Source organism: Pelophylax lessonae, assembly GCF_965119305.1.
Source record: "Pelophylax lessonae genome assembly, chromosome: 12".
Taxonomy (NCBI): Eukaryota; Metazoa; Chordata; class Amphibia; order Anura; family Ranidae; genus Pelophylax; species Pelophylax lessonae.
In genome coordinates, this window is record NC_138779.1 from 96,527,272 (window position 1) to 96,555,267 (window position 27,996).

The 27,996-nt window shown below is 46.8% G+C and overlaps 2 protein-coding genes across 2 annotated transcripts; both read left to right on the forward strand.

Annotated features, from left to right (window-relative positions):
* Positions 1 to 2,873: 2,873 nt before the first annotated feature.
* Positions 2,874 to 7,550, forward strand: LOC309568895 (uncharacterized protein; the record flags this gene model as incomplete). Its single annotated transcript, XM_082274674.1, has 3 exons — positions 2,874 to 3,189; positions 5,791 to 5,940; positions 6,958 to 7,550. 3 exons carry the CDS (start codon positions 2,874 to 2,876, stop codon positions 7,548 to 7,550), a joined length of 1,059 nt encoding a protein of 352 aa, XP_082130800.1.
* A 9,921-nt stretch (positions 7,551 to 17,471) lies between these two features.
* Positions 17,472 to 27,676, forward strand: LOC309568199 (ferritin, middle subunit-like). Its single transcript, XM_082273834.1, has 4 exons — positions 17,472 to 17,734; positions 19,283 to 19,429; positions 19,844 to 19,969; positions 27,424 to 27,676. Exons 1-4 carry the CDS (start codon positions 17,633 to 17,635, stop codon positions 27,577 to 27,579), a joined length of 531 nt encoding a protein of 176 aa, XP_082129960.1. The 5' UTR covers positions 17,472 to 17,632; the 3' UTR covers positions 27,580 to 27,676.
* The last annotated feature ends 320 nt before the right edge of the window (positions 27,677 to 27,996 follow it).

Genomic DNA, 27,996 nt, shown 5'->3' on the forward strand with positions numbered 1-27,996 from the left:
TATTCAAATGTATTCTATTCAAAATTCTAATTTTGGGAGTTATATTCTTTCTATTCTATTTTTTCTATTCTTTTCTTTTCTTTTATTTTCTATTCTCTTCTTTTCTATTCTATTCTGTTCTAATCTATTCTTTTCAAATTCAAATGTATTCTATTCAAATTTTGGAAGACAGCTATATTCTATTTTATTCAGTTTTTTTCTTTTCTTTTATTTTTTCCATTCTATTTTATTATTCTCTATTCTATTCTATTCTAATCAATTTTGTTCAAATTCATTTTTTTTCTATTCAAATTTTGGAAGACGGCTGTAATCTATTTTATTCTATTCAATTTTTTTCTATTCCATCCTATTCTTTTCTATTCTATACCTTTATTGTCTTTTCTATTATTTTGTATTCTTTTCTAGTATTTTCTATTTAAATTCATATTCATTTTATCCGAAAGTCAAATTTCGAAAGACGGTTATATTCTTTCTATTTTTGTTCTATTCTATTGTTTTTGCTATTCTATTCTTTTATTTTTTCTTCTATTAATTTCTAGTCTTTGCTCATCTATTCTATTCTTTTCTATTCTAGTCCTTTAATTTTTATTCTATTCTATTTCATTCTATTCTATTCCCTTATTTTCTATTCTTTTATTTTCTATTCAGTTTTTCTCTATTCAAATCTATTCTATTCTATTCCCTTGTTTTCTATTTTGTTTTTTTTCTATTCTTTTATTTTCTATTCTGTTCTGTTTTCATCTATTCTTTTCTATTCTATTTGTTTATTTTCTATTCTATTTTATTCTATGCTTGTTTTCAAATTCGATTTCAAATTCGAATTTCTGTCGACCTTCGTTTCGTTATTTTGGATTAGTTCAAATTCAATACTATTGTAATAACTACTATTTATAATCATGGAAAATTTGTCCCAATTTTGATTCGAAATGAAACGAACCGCACATATCTAAGTCATACACCCATTTGCATGAGCCCTTTGCGAGACTCATGTACATATATACAGTATACTGTATTTTTTTATCTGTTATCCTATAATAGAGCAGTCTTGGTTCCCAACCATAGTTACACTTTCTGCTATTCCAATATCATAATCAGTGATGTTAGAACTTAGTTAACTTTTAACCCTAAATGGTATCATGTCCACGTTTGTTCTATGCATTATGCGTCTTGCCTGTCTCTGTTATTGATCCTTGGGGGACAGGTCATCTCCTTTGTAGAACGTGTCCTAACTTCCAGAGGCTGGACACCAGGCATGGCAAGAACATTTGCTCCTGCTACTGGCTTTCAAATCTTTGTTTTTTTTTTTATTCTATAATATCTTTTTCTTTTAATTTTGATCTATTTTCATATTTGAAGATACAGCTATACTATAGCAGATATATTATATAGGGGTTTTAAAGTATAATAGACTGATCACTGTGTGGTTTCTCCTAGTAAAGATGAACTAGACTTTCTTTACTTTCATTTAAAGGACTCATGTATCCTTGAAAGGAAATGTTGGACCATTAAATATTAGTCTTACTTACTGTGGTTCATGTGTGGGGTCTATCATGTTTTGTGTATCTAGCCTTCGACAGGAAGATAAGCTTTGATCACTGATCACATTATTATTATTATTATCAAAATGACTCCCTGTCTTTTTTCCAATATATATTTAAACTAAAGTGGAACTAAAGGCAAAACTTTTTTTCATTTTGAATAGAGCAAGGGAAGGTTATAACCCCTGTCAGATTTTTTTCTGCCATCTGTGTCCCATTGTGGAGATTTTCCTTCACTTAGCCCTGTCCCATAGCCAATCAGGAAGTGAGAGGATATCCTGCATATTAAGGGAATTCATTGGGGACCCAAAGGTAACCAGAACTAGTATTCCAATTGATTTTCCCTCTATTACTTTTCTGAGGACAACCCAAAATTTTGAATTTTCTTTTATTTTCAATTTTGAATAATAATGGTAACAGGACAAATAGAGAGGGGGATTCTCCCTTATGGGGACACAGATAGCAATAAAAACTGACAAGGGTTGTAACCTCCTTTCCACTCTATTTAAGACTAAAAAAAAAAGTTTTTCCTTTAAATATACTTTAAGGTGCATGTGTCGATCAATTCAGCTTAACATCAGTTTGAGGTGTTTCTAAGTTCATTCAGAATTCATTGACAAGGAATAGGCCAGGAGCTGAGGCGCAGCCTAGGCAGAGGGCCTGCATGACTGGGGTTTGGACTTACAGGCCACGGAACTAAGGGTTAATTAAGTTCAGGAGTCTTTAAGTAAATAAAAGACTTACCTTATTGGTGGACGATAGGGTGGGGCAGGGTGTGGTCTCAAAGGGGTCTTCTGGGGGAGTGTTGCTGGTAGCCTCATTCCAGCAAGGGACAGCGCAGGGTGAAAATCTTCTTTCCTGTGTGCAGAGACATTAAAAGAAATCAGGATGGAGGATTTGGAAGCCATGTTGGCCAGCGTGAGGGCTGCTGCGCTGGCGAATGGACCTCAGTGGCTTCGTGCTCAGATGCCTGAGGTGCTTCAGGGGTCGGGCCGGGCTCCTGCTGTGCCCGTGCCCCACAGAGTGCGCGCTAGGAGGTCAAGGCCCCCTGAGCGCTTGAGCCCAGAAGTGACCCCTAGGGGTGGTCGCCGCAATGGGAGCCCCATCCGGGACCCTTCGGCCCCTGCGGCGAAGAGGATGCCTGCCTCTTCTCCCGGGGGGGCTGGGAGGAATCCCCGTCATCGGCGGGCCCCTGGAGGGCGAGCGAGGTCTGTGTCGCGCTCCCCTCCCCCCTCTCCTAGTGGAAGTTCTGTTGCGGCCTGCTCCGCTGGTGGTCGGCCAGCTAGGAGCGGAGCTCGGCGTGGGAGGAGTTCAGGTTCGGGTTGCGGCCTAGCCATGGCGGCCGGGACTTCCGGTGGAAGAAGCAGCGGTGCCTGTGGTGGAACGAGCGGCCCTTCGTCTGGGACTCCGGAGCAGACTGCGGCGGCTGCCTCCCGGTTGCAGAGTGCCCAGCAGGTGGTGCGGAGGAGAAGCGTGGAGCTCCCTCTGCTGGACGGCGGTGGCGCTGCAGCGGACGTTCGTTCGGAGGGTGAGCTGACTGGATCTGAGGATGGAGAGCTGTCGGCGGGTCTGGATGTCCAGCAGGAGGACCGGAGTCGACTTCAAGGATCTGGCTCTGCGGCTGTGAGGCCGGGGGCCTCGGCACAGCCTGGTAAGTCTGCTTCTGGCAGCTCTCTTGTCTCTTCGTCTGTGCAGTCTGGGGTGTCTGTCCTGGGGGGTCCGTGTGCCTTGGGGGGGGTTCCCGGGGTAGTGGGTGGGGGGGGGCCCTGTCTGGGGCTCCTGCTGTGGGGGGGGAGGGGCTTGTGGCTAATGTGTTGCATGCCTTTATGTCTGGCTTCAGGCGTTGGTGGGCCTCAGGCGTTGGCGGGGTCCCCGGTGCAGGCATGGACCGGGGGGGGGAGCGTGCAGGGGTCGGTGGTTGGGGGGCAGGGCGTGCCTGCCCTGCCGCCCGTCATTCCGGGTGCAGCGGCTGGTGTGGGGTCCGTTTCGGCGGGCGGCTCGCAGGTTGCGGGTTTGGGAGCTCCTGCGGTGACGGACCCCAAGAAGACGGCGGGGGACGGTGACGGCGTGCGCCTGTCGGACACGGCGCGCTGCGAGGTTTATGTCTGTTTTGAGGGCCCCTTGGGGGCTCATCTCAAGCCGGAGGTGAAGGAACGCATCTGGAGGGGTGAGTATGTGGAGATTTTCTCCTTGCTCCCCCTGGAAAAGTTTAACCTGGATAAGGTTAAGCCGGACGAGAGCAAGAAGGAGGAGGAGGAGAAGCGGCGTTATCGGCTGATCCCGAGGACGTTCGGGAATTGGCTGCAGGCGTTCAACATTCTGGCTTGCGTCATCGGGGAAAAGTCGCCTGAGTGTTGCTCGGCGCTCTTTTGTTACCTCGATTCTATCGGCGAGGCGATGCGGGTGTATGGGGGCGTGGCCTGGTTGCGGTACGACGAACAGTTCCGGCAACGGAAGGCGGTTCGCTCTGACTTGCGGTGGGACCACAAGGATATCGGCCTGTGGATGAAGCTTATGACACAGGCGCGGGGCTCCAGCACCCCCTTTTCCGGGGGGGCCGGGGGTGGCGTTTCTTCCTCTGCACCGTCGGCCTCAAAGCGCAAGGGGTTCTGCTGGCAGTTCAACGAGGGGAACTGCAAGTTCGGGGGCTCTTGCCACTTCCGGCACGAGTGCTCCAGTTGCGGGGGCTCGCACCCTGGGTCTAAGTGTTTCCGGCAGGGAAAGGGGAAGCCGTCTGACACTGGAAAGGGGGAGGACCCCAGTTTGGGTGGAAAGAATGGCGCAGTTCTTAGGTAGGTATCCGGATCAGGACGCGGCGCGCTTGTTGTTTTCGGGGTTTCTCCGAGGGGTTTGTGATTCCGAGTGCGCTTGAGAGTGTCCCCCCTGTGCCTGATAATTTGCGGTCTGCCAAGCTGCATGCGGCGGTGGTGTCCGACAAATTGGCCAAGGAGGTTTCCTTGGGCAGGATGGCGGGTCCTTTTTCCTCCCCGCCGATGGGGGGCCTGGTGGTGTCCCCGTTGGGGGTGGTTCCTAAGAAGGAGCCCAACAAGTTTCGGATGATTCATCACCTTTCGTTCCCTAAGGGGGTGTCGGTGAATGATGCGATTGATCCGGACCTTTGTTCGGTGTCCTATGCCTCCTTTGATAGGGCGGTTGCGTGGGTTCGCAAGTTGGGGGCGGGGGCCCTTTTGGCCAAGACGGACATTGAGTCCGCCTTTCGGTTGTTGCCGGTACACCCTAGCAGTGTTCATCTGTTGGGCTGCGTTTGGGAGGGTCAGTTCTTTGTTGACCTCTGTTTGCCCATGGGTTGTGCCATTTCGTGCTCTTTGTTTGAGGCTTTTAGTTCCTTTTTGGAATGGGTGGTGAAGGACGTTTCGGGGTTGTCTTCCATCATTCATTATTTGGACGATTTTTTGGTGATGGGTACGGCCGATTCCCCGGTGTGCAGGGTCCTGTTGTCCACGGTGCAGCATGTCTTCGGGTCTTTTGGGGTACCGCTGGCCGCAGAGAAGACTGAGGGGCCTGCTACCGTTTTGCAGTTCTTGGGCATTGTGATTGACACGGAAGCGATGGAGTGTCGCTTGCCGCTGGATAAGCTGAGTGACCTACGCACGTCAGTGGTGGCCGCGCTTGGGAGTCGCAAAATTCAGTTGCGGGCGCTTCAGTCGCTGTTGGGGAAGCTTAACTTCGCTTGTCGCATTATGCCGATGGGTCGCATTTTTTGTCGCCGGCCGGCGGCGGCGACGGCGGGGGTACGGGCACCCCATCACTTTGTGAGGTTGTCGGCGGACCATAGGGCGGATCTTTTGGTGTGGCGTTCGTTCCTGGAGTTGTACAATGGTCGGTCACTCTGGATGGCCGGCATGGTGTCTCAGGGCGAGTTAGATCTGTTTACGGACGCGGCCGGGTCGGTGGGGTACGGGGCTTTCTTTCGGGGGCAATGGAGTGCGGGGGTGTGGCCGGCTTCTTGGCGGGAGGCCGCGTTGCTGGGCAACTTGGTGCTTCTTGAGTTGTTCCCGATTGTGTTGGCGGTGGAGCTGTGGGGGGAGGCTTTGCGGGACCGGAGGGTCCGCTTCCATTGTGACAATATGGGGGTGGTCCAGGCCATCAATAACACGTCGGCTTCCTCTCCCCGGTGGTGCGTTTTCTCCAGCATTTGGTCTTGCGTTGTCTATGTCTGAATTGTTATGTTTGTGCTGTGCATGTACCGGGTGTTGAGAATACGGTGGCTGATGCTCTGTCTCGTTTTCAGTGGGAGAAGTTTCGCGTCTTGGCATCGGAAGCGGAGCGGAACGGGCTGCCCTGTCCGGAACACTTGTGGAGCATCGCCTTCGCTTGATACCTGGGTTGGTCAGGAACTCGGTGCGCTCGTCTACGTGGTCGGCTTATGAGAAGGTCTGGGGTGAGTGGCACAGGCTGGTGAGTGACCTTGGGGGCTGCTTCTCGGATGCGGATCGCTTGGGTGCGGTGTTGTGTTTTCTCGAGTTGCAGGTGGAAACGGGCGTATCCGTTTCTTGTTTTAACCGGAAGTTGGCAGCTCTGGCGTTTCTTTTTCAGTTGTCAGGAGTCAGGGATGTGACCAAGGATTTTATGGTAAGGCGGGCGGCGCGGGGCTTCAGGCGGGGAAAGGGGGCTCCGGACTCCCGTCGCCCGGTCTCGTTTGCTATGTTGGGGGCCATTGTGGGTTGTTTGGGTGGGGTCTGTTCCTCGCCATTCGAGGCAACCCTCTTTCGTGCTGCTTTCGTGTTGGCTTTTTTCGGGGCTTTTCGGGTAGGTGAGCTGGTATGTCAGTCCCGGAAAGGGGGTGGTGGTCTGGATGTGGCTGAGGTGTCGTTTCGGGGGGCAGGGGTGTCTTTGCGGGTCCGCAGGTCCAAGACGGATCAGTGTGGGGTGGGCCGGTGGATTGACTTGGGCGAGATACCGGGCTCCCGGGTGTGCCCGGTGCGGGCTTTCCGGGACTGGTTTCTTATACGGCCCTCGGGACCGGGGCCCTTGCTTCGACATGCTGATGGATCAGCGTTGTCCCGCTTCCAGTTTGTGTCGGTTTTCCGGAAGGCCTTGGTGGCTGCCGGTTGGCCGGCGGCCAATTTTTCCTCGCATTCCTTCCGCATTGGGGCGGCTACGGAGGCGGTTCGATGGGGTTTGAAGGAGCGAGTGGTGCAGAAGATTGGCCGTTGGGAGTCTGGGCGGTTCCGGCTGTATGTCCGCCCGCATTTGTTGTGAGACTGGAGGGTGTGGGGGTGTTTGGGTGTCCTTCCGGGGAGAGTCCTGGGGGGGGGGGGTCGTGTCTTTTTCGTGTAGTCTTGTGTCGTGTTTCTGTGGGAACCCTCGGGTTCCGTGTTGATTCTTTTCCGTATGATCGTTGTTTTGACTGGGGGTGTGGTTCCCTTGGTGGCTATTGTCTTCTTTTCTTTTGCAGGTTCTGAATGTTTGGTGTGGATCCTGGGGCACTCTTATGTGTTCTGGGGGGCGAAGCGGGCGGATGTTCGCCCGGATGGTCGGCAGTTGGGTTTCTCTAGGAGGGAGGCTAGGGTTAAATGGATTGGGGTGCCGGGCATGCTGTGGTCCCGAGTGTTACCTGAGGTTCACCGCTGCTCCAGGTTGGATAGGCCTTCTGACGTGCTCCTGTTGCATGTGGGGGGGAATGACTTGGGTCTTCGTTCCATGAGGGAGCTGATCCGGGACATTAAGTTTGACTTCTTGCGCCTGCGCACCCTCTTTCCGGACACGGTGGTGGTGTGGTCGGACATAGTGGCCAGGACGTCGTGGCGTTTGGCCAGGTCGGTGCACAGGCTCAACAAAGCGTGCATCAAAGTCAACAAGGAGGTGTCCAGGTTTGTGGTCCGTAATGGGGGCTTGGTGGTGCGGCACCTGGAGCTGGAGCGGGATGTGGGATTGTTTTTGCGTGGGGATGGAGTTCACCTTAATGCGGTGGGCATCGACTTGTGGTGCTTGGGTTTGCAGGAGGGTTTACGCAGAGCTGTGCGTGTGTGGGGGGACGCCCAGGCGTAAGGTTTCACGCTGGGCGTCTGTGGCAGAGGTCTCTGGGTTTTTCAGGGCAGGGGAGTGGTACGCTCTTTGGAGAGCGAGGGTCTGGGCCCATCGTTGGTATGGGTGTACCTGCCCTAAGAAGTGGTGGTGTTAAGAATCATAGTTGGAAACTGGCTGTATCGGTGGGAGGAGTGACAAGTGTTTGTCCCCGAGTCGGTGTAAGTGCGTCTGGGGGCCTATGGTGACACGAAGATGGTGGCAGATACAGCCGGTTGGTCAGTTTAAGGGTGCCTTCTAAAATCCGGAGACCTATTGGGAGAGCAGGCATTTTTGTTGTCAGGCTGGTTTTTGAGGATTGATATGAAAAGGATGTAATAAAATGTGGTTTATCATTTCTGTTGTGTTAATAAATAGGCTGCCTTGGCCGTTTTAAAACCATACCAGGTGTGTGTCAGTTATTGGGACACAGGGAGGTGTGGGTGGTTAGGTGGTAGCCCGGGCAGCCTGTGATATTGGGCAATACCCCAGTCAAGTGCATTTGGCCTGTAGTTGACCTTCTTCTGACCTGCATTAGACCATCTTCAGATGGGCATTGCATTCCTGTGGACTTTTCTGATGTGAACAAAAGCCCATTGACACAGGTTCTAAATCTCCTTTATATGACTGAATAAAGGAGCCATGGAGTACTCAAGTCAAAGGAGTTGATTGCAGGCTCTTTGTGGTCCCAACAGAGCAGCATTCGTACCCAACCCACATAGTAATTCGCTCCTTGAGGCTGGGTTCACACTTAATTCGGACGCGGCTCACAGCAGAGGTCCGATGTGTCCCTGTTCTCCGTTTCAGGGACAAATCTGACCCAAAATTTTGCCTGGATTTGGACCGGAAACGTAGCCAAAGGCGCACAGAACCCTCTGCAATTCGCTTTGCAGCCGCCCCAGAAATGTGGGAAACCTGCATCCAATTGGTATCAGTGTGAGCCCAGCCTCAATCAGACTTTATAATCTGCTTGGATCAGACACAGCAAGAAAATAGATTTTTTAGACTTATCAGAGATCAGCAATGGCAGCCTCCATTGCATTGCAAATGATTTCCCCTTGCACATATGCTCTTTGTGGTCCCATCAGAGTAGAGTTCACAGGCAATTAATTGAGTGATGAGCTGCTTTACTGGAGCAATGCTTTGTGTGCTTTGTGTGCTGTGCAAATTATGTGTTGCGCAATTAAGCCCATTGTAGCGTTGTTTGTAGATGTAAGCAGGTGCTGGCTAATTTTTCCTGTGTCATCGTAGGACATTCTGTAATACCAGCTGCAGTGAGCCTGTTTCCCTCTAGTGTTCAGCCTAGACACTGTGTCATCATCGACTGAATACAGAGCAAGCAGAGACCACAGCTAAGAGCAAGGGATTGTGGGATATGTGGTACGAGGAGCCAGGATTTTAATTAGAGCCAGACTGCTGCAGACTACAAGTTCCAGCCGGCTGGGAGAGAGAGAAGAATGCTGAGTGAGGACATGAATAGCCTGGTCTGGGGAGGAGTCGCTCTCTTGGGACACAAAGGCCTTCAGCTAAGAGCAGGGAACCGGCCACTCTGGGGAATGTGAGCAGGCGCCACGGCGTGGAGTCTCCGGCAAGTGAGCGCCCTGATCCACCATTGCCAGCTTCCTGTCAGCTGAGTGATTGTTAGGGGGGTCACTGTTATCATCGCCAGTACAGTTACAGCAAAATCCCAGCATCGCCAGGTGCACTAACAGGCACCCTTCACTGGTTGCAGATTCTTCAAGAGCTTGTTCCGGGACATCCTTTTCTCTTGAGCCTTGGTATCACCAGGATTGGTGAGCGGGTAGAAGCCCACCCTGTGTACTCCCCACAAAGACACTGCATGCAGACACCTTTATTCCATCTCTTTACATTAAAGCCTCAAAAAGCTAACACTTTGCACATGCTAAAAATTTAAAAGGTGTAAAATGCGCGCTAATGGAAAGTGGGGAGGGTGGCTGCGGCCTACCTTCAATAGAAGTATATACCTCTAAAAGGGGTAATATACTAATAATAAAAAATGGAAAAGGGGGAAGGTACTTGGTGCTGCCACTAAATAAAGGTAGATGTGTGGATGTATGCAAAGCCCCAATGTGGGTGGTGAAAATAAATTATCAAAATGTACAAATGGTAAAGACTAAAGACAATAAATAAATACAAGAAAAAATGTACAATCAATGCATAATAAAATCATATACAAATATATTGAATATATTAAAATAAAGTGCAACAGATATCCCGTAATTGGTATTAAAATAAAGTGCAACAGTGAAAAGTGCAATTGCAAATAAAAGTGGCTAGGTGCACTAAATAAAAATGATGGTGCTCCTTTGTATAAAGGGAGAGGGGTTGGAAGTGTCCCCAGAGATGGCAAAAGGAAAAGTGCCAGTGCTGAGAAGAAATCACATAAAGTGATCTGTGATCAAAAGTGCACAAGTAATTAAGTGCGTGAGAAAGGGAATGTTGGACAAAGTAAGGAAAATTAATAAATAGTGAAGTAAAGTAAACAACAGTATCAATATGGTAAGCAGGTAAGAACCAATGACACTTTAAAAATTGATGAGTGCCCTGTATAGGGAAAAAAATGGCTAAGCAGGTGAGTCCGTGTGAAATCAAAAGTTCATAATCCGAAGAAATTTGCAATCATCCAATAACGAGCACATGCTATTTTCTGTTGCTTGTCGCCATTGCACAGCAATCCTTCTGGGCCCTTGTTGAGCTAGCTGAAGACACTAAACATCTACATGACAAGGACCCCCCCCCCCCCCCCCCACTTAAAGGACTCTATGTACAATATCTGCACACATTAAGGAGAACTCTGCTCAGAGATTAATTATTGCATTTCTTGTTGTTCTACAGTATAATTGTGCCACAAACTTGTTGGGCCCATGTCATCTGGATTTAGAAAAGGTCATTCTCTTCTCTTTTATGTCTGCAGCCATAGGCTCTTTCAGTACTGGTTACTACTGGTTGACTTATTGGGATTTTTTTGTTTACCCTTTGCACATTTACCATGAGTAAGAGTTTAACGCTGAATATATATCTACCTAAGTCATTCTTGTTCTTATTTGCTTCAATAATCTTAAGTAAAATACTTGTTTATTTTGCTACAGTCTGGTGACTGCTTAATTGCATAATCACTTTGCAATATGTCCGAACCCAGGGTGTCAGAGGTGTCGCCAGTATTGCAAGGTCAAGATAACCTTTGGGGTCAGTCAGCAGCAATATGTTATGCTGGTGAATGTTAGCATCAATTACCAGGATGTCCTTCTGTGTTCTTGTACTGTTGCCATAGACTTCTTTAAGATCTTGCTGGTACCAGGTACCAGGTATATTCCCTATCTTCTATACCTGACACTCCTTTTTCACTGCACTGAATTAACACCACAATATAAATAAGTTGAACAACCTCCAGCCTAATTCGAATAAAGTTCACGCATACATGATTTATTATCAATGGACAGACATAATTTACATTAAACAGTCACATTGTCCATAGTGAGTGTAACATGACCTTGTGTTTGCCTTAGTATTACATTACTGGCTTGTATACATTTACTATATACATTAAGCCATTACCCGGGTTACCTTTGTGTCTTGTCAATGTACAGTAGGTAATAAATTATTTTAACAACCAATAATACATTAGGATGATCTCACGTTATGAATAAATTATTTTTGATAGGTGTGACTCTTAATTTGCTAACAAAACACCAGCACTGACCAGTAAAAAATCATTAAACATGAGTCATCAAAACCGCCGTTGGCCAGTGTGTATTCGTCTTGTTTTTCTTTGCAAAATGTTTAAGTCCTTTGAGAAAATACCATGATGGCACCAGAGACATGGATGGAACTTCAAAGAAATGTTATAAGTTAGGTTCCTAACCATTTTAGGACATATAAATTGTATTAGATATCCCAGCTAGCCAGAGCAATACTATTGTGCTGCTCTTCCTGCATGCGACTAACCCTGCATGCTTGTGTAGCAGGTTTTCCAGGCATTGGGCCTGATATGGGTCTACCATTGTTACCGGTTACCTCTCCAGCCCATGTGAGCTGCGACCCTGGGTGGGAGAACTGACACATTGACAACTCCGGCATCTTTGTTTGGTTATTTTTTTATTGTATTTTTAGGGGATGGGAGAAGGGAATGAGTGGGATACTCCTTTGGCTTGACTATGTACAATTCTGGGACTTCTATGGCAAAAATGCCTGTTAGCGCTGTCTTGACGCCAGCCGAAGCTAGCCAACGCTTACTGAGGCTTTGAACACACTGTGTCTCTGAAAGCTGTGCTGGAACTCCGACTTTAGTCCAGAAGATCCAGGACTGTAGAACATTGCACGCTTGACACTGCTGGCACTGCAAAGTCACTAACTACTCCCTCCAACCTTACACTGGCTTGAGGTAGCTTGCTGTGGATTCCTGTATGGCTGCAACTCTCAACTGATGCACTCACACTGTGCACTAACTCTTCAGGGCCCAAACTGCAGGCGCCCCCTTTCACACTTCAGGGTCCTCTGACCAGGTACCCCCTTTACAGCTAGCCGATACTTGGATCCTAGAACCTTCTCTGGAGTGGTCCCCACTGGCGCTAGGCAGACCCCCAGGGGCAATCCTCAGTACTCACGACCTGTGTAGGCTTTCCTGGGACTGGACCTCTCTCTCTCCACTGGTTCTCATCACACCGGATCCCCCTCAGCTCAACTCAGCACTCTCTGGATTCTCAGGCAGCACCCAGAGACATCCGCTTCCTCTGAGACAGCTCTGAGACAGCTGTCCTCTACCTCCTGGGACTCTGCTTCCCGCCAAAGACGCCCAGTCATGCACTCCCCTCAGACTTATACCCATTCCCAGAATCCTTTGCAGCAGAATCTGCCTTCTAGGGTAGTTACTAGCCTGAATGTGTCCCTGATTGGGTTTCCTCCAATGCCCTATGAGAAACCTCTCACAGAGCCAGCGGGGAGACTCCCCTCTCAGCAGGCACACCTGGAAGCCATGACACCCTAACCAAAAAAGCAATCATGCCCTGCTTTTAGGCAGACAAGGCCCACTATGCATTTACCTAGCACCTACCAGTAGGGTGCTACACCTGTATAACAAATAAAGTAACTTCATCAGCAGTCAAAACGTTACTGAAACCTATATGCTTTGGGTTTCCCCGTCACATGCTAACAGCGCAAATAGACAAATGCCCTTTCCTGGGCTATTGTTTTCTAATAGCTGCCACTGCCAACTATCAGAATACCTGAACAGGGACTGCATGTGATTGGATGAAGCCACTGTTCGTCTGACAATTTTCCAGGAGGGGAAGGGCACTGATATGGCCACTTATTCAGTGAATTTCGCCCACTTCACCAGAAACCAGCCAAAACTTTTACAGTGCATGGCCAGCTTAAAGATGGATGCATTTATACAGATCAGAACCAGTTTAGCATCTCTATAGATGCAACAGTTTAGCTCAAAATAACTACTGTTCACTTGACAAACAGTGGGACAGGTAATAAAGCTCTGATTTCCTTTGAATTAAACAAGTATCTCTGTGCAGGTATTTTCAATAGCCCCTCAGGCGAATTTTGTCCGAGTCGTTCCTGGGAGGTAACCGATTTTTGAAGAGAACAGGAATGAAAATCAAATTACTAAATTCTTGGAGAAAATACAGCTACCCACAAATAACAAAGTAATGTCTAGTACGGTGGGTCTTCAAACTATGGCCCTCCATCATGCCTAGTCATGTCTGTAAATGTCAGAGTGTTACAATGTCTCACGGGATGTGTAGTTCCACAACAGCTGGAGGGCTGTAGTTTGAAGATCCGTGGTCTAGAATGACATTAACAACTCTTAACAATATTCTGTCCTTTCCATCCACATAGTGATCTGGTTCAATCCTGATCTAATTTGTAAAAATAGTCCCTGGAGCTTCTGAGATGTCACCTAGTGATCTATGACACATAATTATACTGCATGTTCCGTGACTTAGTTCAAATGTGAATACAATGACTCAGCACCATTTACCACTTCTGCACAGTCATCCCAGCTCAAAGACAACTTATTATCATTGACCAATGCAGCCATTTATGTCTGGATAAACAAACTGTCTTGTCTTTGGGTCATTTGTTACCTCTGCAGACATCCTCCAGCAAGGAAGAGTTTGGATGGATTTTCCTGCCAGTCTTAACCACTTAAGCCCCGGAAGATTTTACCCCCTTCCTGACCAGGGGGCTTTTTGCGATTTTTTACTACGTGACTTTAACGGACAATTGCGCGGTCGTGCGATGCTGTACCTAAACTAATTTGACGTCCTTTTTTTCCCACAAACAGAGCTTTCTTTTGGTGGTATTTGATCACCTGTGCGATTTTTTGAGCATGCGCTATAAACAAAAAAAGAGCGTCAATTTTGCAAAAATAACAATATTTTTCACATTTTTTTATATGAAATTCCCCAAAAAAAATGTAAAAATCAAAATTTTTTAACATTTTTGGCCAATATGTTTTATGCTTAAAGCGTATTTTGATTGGTTTGCGCGAAAGTTATCGCGTTTACTAACAAAGGGAAAGATTTTTGTCATTTTTGGTGTTTTTTTTTTTAACGAGTAATGGTGGCGATCTGCGATTTGTTTTGCGGTACTGCGACATTGCAGCGGACAGATCGGACCCTTGACTGACATGTTTGACACTTTTGGGGTTACCAGTGACATTACTGCAGTAATCAGTGCTATACATATGCACTGTTACTGCAAAAATGACACTGGCAGTGAAGGGGTTAACTGTATTGGAGAGGGAGGGGATAAGTGTGTCCTAGGGGCGTGTTTCTAACTGTGATGGGACATACAGTAGACATAGTGACATAGTAGAACCATCTGATCTCCATTTTTACACAGGGGAGAATGACAGACGGCTTGTTTACATTAGCCGCCTTCCTTTCTCCCTTCCCGGCGAACGATCGCGAGTGACCGGCGGACATCGGGTCCGCCGGTCACACGCACTGACTTGTTAGGGAACAAGCCGGGGCGGGCTCGCGCCTCAGCGGGCGCGCGCTCGCCCGCTATTGGCTCACAAGCCAGTGACGGGCTAGTGATGTACCGGTACGTCACTTTGCCTGGCCGGGGCTGACCGCCGCAGTATATGTGCTTGCGGCGGTCGGCAACCGGTTAATGTGCTTCAGTGTCTAACTATGTACTGTATTTGTATGGCCAGTCCCTTGAGTTTGAGTACCACAATGCACTCTGGAATATCTGTAACCAGATCTTGGAATGCTTTGTTTCCATTGTCTCCATTTTGTAAAAGACCATCTAAGCAACAAAGAGCCTCTGAATGATTTTCTACATGTGTCAAGTGATGAGTACAGCCAATACCAGAGTTGAATGTGTGCTTTACTGGTGTAAACCTAGTTGGCCTTGTAGTGGGTGGTGATGGAAAAAAAGGAGTCCCCGCCTTATGGTAATAGTGAACTCCCCCCTCCACTGTAGCAGGCGTCTCACAGGCCCCAGGTGAATGGTTGGGGTTCTGAAGCTTCTGTCTGGACCATGTGTGTGTGAATTTTCTAGGCAGGAAGGGGTTGTAGATGTGGTGACCAGGAGGATGAGTAGAAGAGGTCTAAGACCAGCATACGTGCAAGTGACAATATGTGGTTTGGGCTGAACACCTGTGTGATGCCCTGAAACCCTGTATGTATAGGTAGAGCTCAGCTGCCTGTGTTGGCCATGTGGAAATAAACTGGGTCCCCCTGACAGTTTGCATATTTGGCAGGATTGACTTTTGCAACAAACAGAGGCAGACATCAAGCTGGAAATCAACTTGTGATTTGTTACAGTGCAATAAGGGGGCATGTCAGGATCAAGTCAAGGTTAAGTAGTTAAAAAAAGTGAGAAGGCAAACATATGGAGCAGCCATTTTGGAGCAGGTGTATAGCTATTATCATGGAAAGGGCTGATGCTATGTCCTCCATTCCGGACGCAGGGCTAAAGTTCCGGCTTATAACCAAACTAGCCTTCTATCATGGTTCTGGGACTAGGTTTTGTTGCCCTTTTACAGGTTATGCTGGACAGCATCTAAAGGAGATCAAACCTTGGGCTAGATGTGCCGCCTGCAGTACTTTGCACTTTGAGCTACTGCCAGTTCATGAAGCTGAACAAGATGTTTCAGACACCTGCTTAGAGAAAAGTTGCCAAAGATGTGTTACTTGTGTCACCAGATTGTTCGGCTGGTTTTCTGCCTGGTCTGCATATGCCTACCCATACATTTCTGTAATTCTGAATTTGTGGGCTTCTGGATCTTCTGTTTGAACCACATGCCCTGCAACCCTCTATTTATAGGCAAAGCCCACCTGCTTGTGTTGGCCACATGGAAATAAGCTGGGTCAGCCTTATAAATCAATACAAGCATCCATGTTTTTGACACAATTTGGCTCCTTGCACACAAGGATGTCTAGGAGTATTGCAGTAGCTTTTTAGTGAGCTGGTGGAACAGCTGCAACATCGAGCCCCACTGCAGGCAGCCTGTCAAAGTCTGTGGCAGGCTGCTGATGGAAAGGGCTGAACACTGTACTGTGTGGTACCCACATTTAGGGCCCTGTGCATTCAGGGATGAAGGCGACCGCAATTACAATTACATTTGTACGTTTTTTTGTTTCAGGGAATGGAACATCAAGGGAGTGTTATCTGAGTTTAGTTGTGTTTAACCATTGTGGACAAGGAATAATGACTTTGCCACTGTGCTGTTTTCCCACTGCAACACTCAGGGCTGATTTTAGAAATCCCCATAAAGCCTACCTGACAGGGCCCATTCCCCTGGCCAAAAGTGACTGAGGACATAGGTTTATCAGTCCCTTTCCCTGTAGTCTCAGCTGCACAGATGACTGGATAGGAAGCACTCAGAGGCTTCCTGCTCATTGACAGAATGAAGCATAGTAAACACGGTTCACTATGCTTCAGTGATGAATGGACACAGGAGTGAATGGCACAGATAGCTCTCTGTGTTCATTCAGGAACGGAAGGGGCCATTAAATTACATATTTACTGGCCCCTTCCAGCACTCTCCATGCTGAAACATCCCCTGTGTGCCCACAGCAGCTTCTAGCAGGAGAGGAGAGAAGGGAAGCTGACAGCGCTGCAGGGCAAAGGGGCACACAGGGGGGCCTGGACAGCAGATGGAAGGATCGTATGTGCTAGAACCAATCCTCCTGCAGTGCAGCCAGAGGAAGAAAGAAGAGGAGAAGATGGCAGTGCTGCAAGGGGTGGCAGAAGAGGATCAGTATCTGCAATAAGACAGTACAGCCAGACCTCCTGCTCAGCTTTTGAACTGATTGGGCCCAGGCCCAGTACAGGAGGGCTGGCTGTACTCCTTTATCAGCGGCCCTGGCAACACTTACAGGCCTCATTGCACACTGGTGTTTGGTGATTTTGAACAGTTTGTACTTTTCCACACTTGTTTGTGCCTCAGTTGGCTGTCCAGGATTCCAAGCACAGGATTCACAAAGACAGTGAAACAGTTTTCAGCTAAAAGGCAGCCTTGTGTCTGATTTTGTGGCTAATCTATGTGATATGTGTCCCTCGGGAAAGCTGGATGTTCAGTAGCAAAACAGACAGTGAAAATCAACCACTAAATGCTAAATTGCTGCATTTATTTCTGTATTATTATGATATGAGTCAATCTACATTAAAAGTCAGTGTATCCAAACATGAACTTTTCTCCATGCAGTAATTTAGTATTTAATTTAAATATAATAATCCAGTAAAGCTAAAATGAAAAGGTAATATTTCATAATCTTGCCTGCACTGTACTCTCCTGTCCAAAGACCAACAGTCTTACGAATTACCATGTTTTATGTGATTGGTTTCTAGTAGATGATGTAAGTGAAGGGAGGGAGTGCAGTCCCCAGACTGTCAGGCTGGTTGCCTATATATACAGAGCTCCTTTCTCCTGTGATCAGATCTACTCCTGACTCTGAGCAGAGTTCTTGCTTCAACAGTGCTTGAACGGAACCCTCTCTGAGTCATTTGCTCTTTTTCCAAACATCTTCCAATTATTGCTGATTTTCTCTGACTTATTTGCGCCACCCAAAACCACCGAAATGGAGTCCCAGGTGCGCCAGAACTTCCACCGCGACTGCGAGGCTGCCATCAACCGTATGGTCAATTTGGAGCTGTACGCCTCCTACACCTACCTCTCCATGGTGAGGATTTTTTTTTTTTTATACAGTTTTGTATGTAAGATATATTTCTTCAACTGGCCATAAATGATTCATATTTAATTTTTGTTCAGCCAGCAGACCAACCAAAAGAAAAAATGCAAACAGATTTTTCCATCCACAAAAGAGATGTGTGGAGGAAATCCCCCCACTTGAGCATTTTATGCTGACAATGGGACTCAGCACTGTCAGAATACACTGGTCAGTGATGAAGCCACTGATCGACAAATGTTTTCTATCTTGTTAATTTGACAAAAGTCGACCTCACAGCGACAGCCGCACACTGATTAAAATTTGGCTGGTCTATTTGGGGACTAGAATAACTAAAGGGAGGCAATATCAAACTGTGCTTTATTGTAGAACATATGGAAGTGGTAGTTCTAGCCAAAAGAGTACCTAATTTTTCTGTGATGCTTCATTCATGTCAAGACCTATGCAATCCTTTGATTCAGGCCAATGATTGCTTGCAGTTCAACCACAATTTTTTAACCATATGTGGCAATAGACAGATATCTCTCACTGAGACCAATAAAATGTACACCTGCTGGAATCAACATAATCCTCTCCCCATATTTGCCAATATTTAGTTCAATCACATATTGCCTGGCAAGTTGAGCATTTCAATAAGCAAGACATTGTATTCTGTTGGGTAATAAAGTCTGGATACTCTATGACATTTTGAGACAGATAGTGGTCCATGACAGTGACTTTTCAGCCAGACTGATGAGAATGAGTAATTAGTGGAGTATGAAATATGGGAGCTCTTTAGGGGAGATACATTTCTATGCCATTCATGCGTCCGGCCCCCTAATCTGCATGCGTGGCACCGGACGCATGGAGTTCAATGGGGCTTTTTCTTTAACCATGTGATTAGAGCCAGAGGCTCTCATAGGCTAAAATAAAGGGTGGGCTTGGGGCGCAGAGCAGTGCGCCCCGAGGCCACCCAGTTGTGTGACAAAAGCAAATGAAAATTCGCTATTTTCACAGGGATCCTCCTCCTGGCCAATCAGGAAGCGGGTTTTGAGACCCGTTTGCCGATTGGCCGAAAGGAGAAGCCATGCCATTGGGCATGGAGGAGGAGATGCAAAAGACAGGGGGAAGAAGCCGCCGCCGCCTGCTGCTGCATCCAGGCAGGGTGAGTGAGCAGGGGGGGGTCCTGTCTGTCCATCCTCGGGGGGGTCTGTCTGTCCGTCAGTCCTCTCTGTCCCTCCGTCCTCTCTGTCCGTCTGTCCTCTCTATCTGTCTGGTCTGTCCTCTCTGTCTGTCCGTCCTCTCTGTCCTCTCCTCTCCTGTCTCACTGTGGTCCGGGGGGGGGGGGATTGTGTGCGGCCTGGTGTGGTCTGGGGGTGGGTATGGTGCGGTCGGTCTGCGACCCCCCCCGGCCCATGGAGCACCAGCTGCTACTGATGCCATTCCATGGAGTTCATGAATATTAAGGAAAATAATTTAGCGTCACAAACATAAGATGTTATTAGGTGTCACATAATGGTAGGTACATTTTTACATTAAACCCTAATCTCTTTCATTTGTCAGTATGCTTATTTCGATCGTGATGATGTGGCCCTTCAACATGTGGCCGAGTTCTTCAAGGAACACAGTCATGAGGAGAGGGAGCATGCCGAGAAGTTCATGAAATATCAAAACAAGCGCGGGGGTCGCGTTGTCCTGCAGGTTGTGAAGGTAAGAACAATTTGTAGCTTTAGACACACAAATACTAATGTTTCAGAAAAAGAACGTGTTTTCACAAAAAGACGTGTCTTATATGTTAGATGATGTGCCCTTGTCAGTAATGAGCCAGAATAAAGGTGATCAAACTGGTTCCACTCATTGCACATATGTTGTAGTGTTAATAATAATTTCCCAGGGGGTGTTCTGCACATACAAGGAAGCCTTTGCTAATTTAAAAAAAAATCATAACTGACTCCTGATAACTAGAACAAAATGATTCTTTATTAACACTAAGTTACAAAAAGGTATGTAATAGCAATTATATATATTATATATTTTGCCAAAAGTTATCCTTTTACTGTGTACTGTCCAGGAAAAACTGTTACATAATCATTTTCACTTATAAAACTTTATATTTTCCTTCAGCAACCAGAGCGTGATCAATGGGGTAACACCCTGGAGGCCATGCAGGCTGCTCTTCAGCTGGAGAAGACTGTGAACCAGGCTCTTCTGGACCTGCACAAGCTGGCCACAGACAAAGTTGACCCCCATGTAAGTGTCTGCTCAAAGTGCTAAAGATTTAAATGTAAATAGAGCTCTTTATTCCATATATTCATGTATATCTCCAATGAATAGCTGGTAAATGGCAAAGCAAATAAATGACTCCTTACATCTTAATACAAAATTTCTGGTCCTTACATCCCTTATTAAGACTGAAAGTGGAAATTGCGGTACCATTTGTCAGTTTTTGATTTGAAATAATTGAATATAATAAATAAAGTGTGACACTTGTATCCTAAGTATTCTGTGCCAACCTTTTTAGACTGACCTTGAATGTACCCTTGGATCGGGGGATTGGGCTGAGACATGAGACATGGTAAAGCAGACCCACTGTGGTCCATAAATATATACAGATTAACCTAAGCACTACAAAAAATTACATTAGTACAAAACACTATATCAGGCCACAAAATGGCAGTCTATTTTGTGCATTGCTAGCTTGAGACATTTTTTTGCAGCACGCAAGGCTTTATGCTAGAGAGAAAAGAGTAACTATATGCTAGTACATTATATGGTATACGTGCTTGTCTTTATTTTTTATTTATTTGGCATTTTTAATAAGATAACAACAAAAAAGCCTAAATAAAGAAATCAAAGGAATAGAAGGTACTTCTCATAGCCAAACCAATTTGATCATTTGTTTCTTCTTTTAATCTGTATTATTAAAAGGACAACATGAATCTGATTGGTTGTGACTAGAGATGGAAAGGCCTAGAAAAAAAACTAAAAATTTGGGAAAAAATACGTTTCCTGACAGACTCCATGGCAGCATACGTATCGGGTTTGGCCCCGCCTCCAAACCTACCCATAGGACCTCACTCCCATAAATCTTTGCTCCTGTTCAGCACACGTGTTCTTTTTTTGTCCTCCAAAGGATTACCTGATATCCTACCTGAAGATGGATTCCGGGTGATGGATGGCTCTACCTGTCGGGTATGGAGCTCTCCAATAAGCCCCAGCTGCTGCGGGGTATGGAGGAGGGGCGAAGATGTAGCAGCCTTGGCCAAAAAGCCCAGCTGCTGCGGGTGGCCGGTACCCTTGAAAGAGATAAGTCCGGTGTGCATCCATCCCTGGTGGTCTGCGGTTCGTGAGTACACTCCATGGCAGCTATGTTATATGCTTATATTTGCCTTTGTTTATATGTTTTTTCTCTTACCTGGTCTTTCCTGCCTTCCCTGGTGGCTAGTGGTCCGGGGCCGGTCAGCGGTTCACTTCCTGACCGGCCGCCGGTGCGGTGCGCTACTGCGCATGTGCGGCGCCTCCAGAACGAGGCTTGGTTCTCGCGCGTGCGCAGTAAGAGCGCGGCGCATGCGCAGTGAGTTGGCGTCGGCGGCGAGCGCTGATGACGTCACCAGGCGCCATATTTAAACCCCAGAACTGTCAGCAGTGTTGTGTTTATACACACTGCTGATACTGGGTGTTCCATACTCCGCATCTGATCGGTTTTTGGACGCCTGCTGTTCGTTGCCGCTCTGCCTGCTAACCTCTGGTTCTTGGTGAGTACTGGCCCCAGTTTGGGAGCCTCCCCCCCCCTCCTCTTTTGCTGGTTTTCTGACATTGCTGTCCGGCTCATTCTTGTAGGTCAGCATCAGAATGGAAGCTACTTTGCCCTCCGGTGGTCAGCCCGCCCCTAACAGGTATTTGGGGCTTCTTAGTGGGGCTGTGGGTTATAGGGGGTGGGGGTAGGAACTCAAGTGTTCCTAGCTTCCTGTCTGTTTTTTTCTGTTTTTTCTCTTGTTCACAGCCCTCCTCGTTCAGAGACTAGGCACTCTTCTCAAAGAAGTGAAAGACGCTCAAGCTCTCGCCACCGGCACTCTACAGGAAAGTCCCGTTCGGGCTCACATCATCAAAAATCATCTACTTCAGCCAGCCACGCACGGAGACCTGACAAAGCAGGTTGCAGAGGCTGTGGCGCTAGTGTCCCGGAGAGGAAGCTTTTCTGTGATAGATGTTTCTCCCAGGCTGCGGGAGAAAGGGATACTTCCGATCAGCGCATTGAGGCTTTGGTCAAGAGAGTGGTTAAGGACTCTTTGGCAGAGTTGGGTGTCAGTCGTTCTCAAGACACTGCAACGGCTTCCCCAAGCCCCTCCCCTGTAGCACTACAGGTACAGGAAGATTTCGAGTCAGCCCACACAAGCCATCAGTCGATGCTCTTGTCAGGTAGCGACTCTGAAGATGAGGATCCCTGCTTGGGTTTTGAATATACCTTGGTGCCTTCCCTGGTTAAAGCGGTCAGAGAGACCTTAAATTGGGAGGAGTCAGCTGTTCCCCCTCCCAAGCAGAAGAAGTACTTTAAACAGCTCAATAAGGAGCGTGTTAATTTTCCCTTCCTGGGAGAGTTGGGTGAAATCATCTTGGAGGAGTGGAAAAAGGTGGAACGTAAGAATTCCTTAGTATCCAAGATGGCTAAACTTTACCCCTTCAAAGAGGATGATGTGAAACATCTTGAGTCCCCTCCCCTAGTTGACGCAGCAGTCATGAGACTGGTCAAGCACGTGACCCTTCCCTTAGAGGATACGGTCTCATTTAAAGACCCGTTGGACCGAAGGATGGACTCTGATTTGAAGAGAATCTACCTTACAGCAGGTATGGCCTGTAAGCCAGTCCTGGCTTTGGCTGCTCTATCCAAGGCCATGGAGTCTTGGGCTGATGTGGTAGACGAATCGGTCAGATCTGTTTCGGAGGAGGTGGCCAGAAGCGCTCCAATCCAGGAGCTTAGGCTGGGCGCGTCGTTCCTTGGGGAGGCTTCCATAGACTTGATCCGTCTATTGGCAAGAGTTATGCTGTCCTCGGTCACAGCTAAGAGAGCTCTTTGGCTCCGCCCTTGGGTGGCGGATCCGGCATCAAAGCAAGTTTGGTGCCGTATTCCCTTTGAGGGGTCCTCCCTTTTCGGGAATAAACTGGACGAGGCCATAGCCCGGGCTACAGGCGGTAAGTCTGGGTTTCTTCCCCAGGATCGGCGCCAGTTCAACGTCAAGAAAGGACAGCCTACCAGAAAATTTGTGCCTGACCGGGCCAGGGAAGCTCGTTCTTATAGACCTGGTCGGGAGTTCAACCGGAACTGGAGATCCAGACAGTCTTCCAGGAAGACGACAAAGAATGTCTCCTCTGGGGACCGCGAGCCCACTAAGTCCTTTTGAAGGTGGGCCCGCTCAGACATGTCGGGTGGGTGCACGTCTACGCTCCTTCCGACATGTCTGGGCGGCTTCGATTCAGGACCCCTGGGCCGTCAGGACGGTGTCTTCAGGCCACAAGTGGGTCTTCAAGGAGAGGCCAGGCTCAAGGTTCCTGCCTACTGCCATACCATGTCTAGAAGAAAGGCGTCAGATTTTGTTTTCTTACGTCGAAGCTCTCATTGCTCAAGGGGCTGTCATCTCCGTTCCAGAGTCAGAGCGAGGCCAAGGAATATATTCTCCGCTCTTTCTGGTCCAAAAGAAGAACGGATCATGGAGACCAGTAATAGATTTGACCTTCTTGAACAAATTCATAAAAAAAGAAAGGTTCAAAATGGAGACCCTGTTGTCCATACAGCAGTCAGTCCAGCCGGCAGATTGGATGGTGTCCATCGACTTGAAAGACGCCTACTTTCATGTCCCTGTGGACGAAGATTTTCAAAGGTTTCTCCGGTTCGAAGTGGGAGGATTACATCTTCAGTTTATCTGTCTCCCATTCGGGCTCTCAACATCTCCACGGACCTTTTCAAAAATCTTATTGGCCGTGGTAGCCCTACTGAGATTGAAAGGTATCCGTCTTCACCACTATTTGGACGATCTACTCCTGTTGTCCCAAGACAGAGACCAACTATTAGTTCATCTGGAGCAGGTCGTGTCCACTCTCCAGAAGTTTGGTTGGTTACTCAACAAGGAGAAGAGTCACCTGATTCCAACTCAGTCCCTGATCTACTTGGGCGCTCTGTTCGACACAGAGAAGGCGACTATCTCTCTTCCAGAGGAAAAGATAGGGACTCTCCGAGACAGGATTCGCTTTGCCCTCTCATCCTCTCATCTTCAGGCACGTCAATGTCTGAAGGTGATCGGGACTATGGTCGCAGTAGTCCCCATGGTGAAGTGGGCCCTGTGGAGGATGAGACCCTTTCAGAAGGGATTCCTTCAGCAATGGGATACGTGGCATCTGGATCAACGCATCTTCCTAACCCCTTCAATGAGAGCGAGTCTTCCTTGGTGGCTATGCAGAGACCACCTGCTGAACTGCCACTCTCTGAAACCAGCTCCGTGGGTAGTGGTTACCTCGGACGCCAGCAACATAGGCTGGGGTGCCCACTGTCTGTCGGAGGTGGCACAGGGCAGGTGGGAGTTTTCCACTCGAGGAATAGTATCCAACATACTAGAACTCCGAGCAGCATTCCAAGCTCTTCGAGCATTTGCTCACCTGACAAAAGACCAACCTGTCATGCTGCGCCTGGACAACACCTCAGCAGTGGCATACATCAGGAAACAAGGGGGTACACGCAGCTGGTCCCTATTGAGGGAAGTGGAGCCGATTATGTCCTGGGCACAGAAAAATCTCTCGAATCTTTCAGCGGTTTATGTTCCAGGAGTCCAGAATGTCAAAGCAGACTTCTTGTCCAGAGTGGATCTGGACAACAACGAGTGGTCCCTTCACAAGGAAACGTTCGACTGGATCCTAACATTGGGGTTTTCTCCAGAGGTAGATCTCTTCGCCTCCCCCTGCAATCACAAACTGCCGAAGTACTACTCAAGATTCAGAGATCCACAAGCATCAGGGATAGATGCACTCTCGGATCAGTGGAGATTCCACAGGGCATACGCCTTCCCACCAATTCCGATTGTGTTGCAGTTCCTTCGGAGACTCAGGTCGGAGCCAGTGGAGGTAGTGGCGGTGATTCCCTTCTGGCCGAACAGGCCATGGTTTCCCCTTCTGACGCTACTCAGTGTCCAAGATCCAATCCCGCTACCCTTCAGACCGGACCTGTTGTCCCAGGGGTCTGTACTCCATCCATGCCCAGACCGTTTACATCTCAAGGTCTGGATGTTGAGAGGAGGAGGTTACAGGCTTTAGGCTGTCCAGAAACGGCAATCTCGACACTACTTAGTGCTAGAAGAAGCTCAACGAACAGGGTGTATCAGAGAATCTGGGAAAAATTTTCTGCACAACTGAATACAAGGCCTGATCCTCAATCTTCAATTAAGATCCAGGATGTATTGAGCTTTCTCCAATCAGGACTGGATTTGCCTCTATCAGTGAGTTCGCTCAGAGTCCAGGTCTCGGCTATTTCTGCTTTTACAGGGATCTCCTGGGCCACTCATGCCCTAATTCGTCAGTTCTTCCAAGGGGCAGTGAGAATCAGACCTCAGAGAAAACCCAGGTTTCCCAAGTGGGATCTGCCACTAGTTCTGGATTTCCTGGCGAGTCAAATTCAAGACATGTTTGATTCTTTGACCATAAGAGAGCTTACACTGATAACAGTGTTTCTGGTGGCTATAACCTCAGCAAAAAGAGTGTCGGAAATTGGGTCCTTTGGGACACAAGAGCCTTTCTTAACCTTTTTTCCTGACAGAGTGGTGCTCATCCCCATGCTGGATGCGAGACCAAAAAGGACCTCTGTCTTCCATGAAAACATAGAAACAGTATTACCAACCTTTAGACAGGAAGAGGAAGAATCTTCGGTTCATCCGCTGGATGTTGGAGAGTGTATTAAGAGATATTTAAATGCCACTTCCTCTTTCAGAAAATCAGAACATCTTTTCGTTACCTTTTATGGAAAAAACAAAGGTTCAAGAGCCTCGACGAGATCCATTTCCTCTTGGATCATCCAGACCATCCAGTGGGCTTATAGGGCTAAGGGCTTGACCCCTCCAGCAGTAGTTACAGCTCATTCGACGCGGAGCATCTCTACCTCCTGGGCAGTATCCAGACATGTGGCTCCTGAAGTCATTTGCAGAGCAGCATCGTGGTCCTCTATTAACACTTTCTTATCCCATTACTGTGTTGAGCCAGCGGCTCTTTCTTCTGTGAATTTTGGTTTGCAAGTCCTGTCTGTTTGACAAAATGCATTAAAACTTTTCTGTTCAGCACCTGCCCACCCTGTGTGTACGGCGAGTTATTTCCCGATACGTATGCTGCCATGGAGTCTGTCAGGAAAACGGAAAATTTATATCAAATACTTACCGTAATTTTCCTTTCCTGATGGACTCCATGGCAGCAGGAGTTCCCTCCCGGATTTCTGTGGAGGATAGTTACAGAACACGTGTGCTGAACAGGAGCAAAGATTTATGGGAGTGAGGTCCTATGGGTAGGTTTGGAGGCGGGGCCAAACCCGATACGTATGCTGCCATGGAGTCCATCAGGAAAGGAAAATTACGGTAAGTATTTGATATAAATTTTCCGTTTTTTTTACTGTTTTTTTCCAAAGCAGTTTTTTTTTGTTTTTTTTCTGGAAAAATTTAAAAAAATATGTAATATGTTCTTTTACGATGCTAAATAATTTATCTATGACATGGAATTCAAACTATATAACATAAAGACCTCAATGAAAACTTTATAAAACTTTATGTAAAGTCTTAAATTATTGCAAGTTCTCTCAGCTGAATACGCACAAATCCAGGAATACAAATTACGTAACAGTTTACTTCTCAATGCAGTTCTCCAACAAGAGAAATATGCATTTTGCCACCAGGGGGCACTGCAGGGAAAAGATTTCACTTTAGTTTGCTCGTGGGCTTCATCTTACCTCCTATAGTTGGGTAATTGTTGGGATACAGTAGATGATAGTTTTTGTCCTCAAAGGCCTTAATTGGCAGGTAAGAGGATGCATTTGTCTGACAAATAATTTTATCTATATAACCTTGAAATAATGACTGTGAATCTTCTCCACCGTCACCACATAATGTTTGCCTATAGTCTGGTCAGTAAATTGTTTTTAGTTTTCCTCTTCTGGGTGAGACCAACATCTAGAGTTTGGAAACATTTGCACAGTGCAATTTGCAAATATTGTGAAATAAATATTATTTTCCAATATTTTTTTTTTCTTTAAAATTTAAAAAAGCAAGTTTAGTATATTTATTGCATAAGATTTACTTTTATTTCAAGCATAAGTTTGTAAAACTACTCCGCACTAACTTTTTTTTTTCAATATTTTTTTAGAAAATTCCCAAAAACAGGCAAAAAATGTTTTTATTCTCTTGGCTTCAAAGTTTCCAGAAATTTGACATCCCTAGTTGCAAATTCAGCCCCTAATTTGTTTCACCTATATTAGTAGGAGTATTAGCACATTAATATTAATCCAAAGCACAGAACTGAATATAGGGACTAGAAATATTCCACTGATGCAGAAGGAGAGAAGCAACAGTTTTACCAGCAACACATTTAAATTTTATATTTTATCTTGTGTTTCCTTCTAAACATCTTAAAGAATGAATAAGACCTAACTTAACAGACATTTAACTGATACTTTTGTTTTTCAGCTGTGTGACTTCCTGGAATCTGAATATCTGGAGGAACAGGTGAAGGATATTAAACGTTTTGGAGATTTCATCACCAACCTGAAACGTCTTGGGGTGCCTGAGAACGGCATGGGCGAGTACCTGTTTGACAAGCACACCATGGGAGAGAGCAGCTAAACCGAGTCCCACCCATGAGGATCCAACCAGTCTACTTTCCATCTATTTCCTTTTACTATCTATGTGACATCATGTGACACAAACTCTGATGGCCTTAAACTTTTTGTGATCCTATGTTTAATAACGTAACAGTAGCTGTGCTTGTCTGCAAGTTTCCAATAAAATCTTTCAGCATGTATACTTATTGCAGTTGGTGTTTTTAGATCTTGTTTGACTGAAATTGAGCATACCCAGTGTTTACAACTTTTCCTTGTAACAGAGATTTTTTAAATATTTTTTTTGTCTGCATTTAAATATTTTCCAAAATTTCTATGCCCAAAACTGGATACCATAACCTAGATGTGTACTTATGATTTACACCAGGGGTCAGCAACCTGTAGATCGTGATCTACCAGTAGATTGTGGCCAGGTGACTGG

Coding starts and splice junctions, on each gene's coding strand:
- LOC309568199 (XM_082273834.1), top strand. CDS start 17,633: ATGGAGTCCCAGGTGCGCCAGAACTTCCACCGCGACTGCGAGGCTGCC. Junction 17,735..19,282: donor CCTACACCTACCTCTCCATG/GTGAGGATTTTT, acceptor TTCATTTGTCAG/TATGCTTATTTCGATCGTGA. Junction 19,970..27,423: donor CAGACAAAGTTGACCCCCAT/GTAAGTGTCTGC, acceptor TTTGTTTTTCAG/CTGTGTGACTTCCTGGAATC.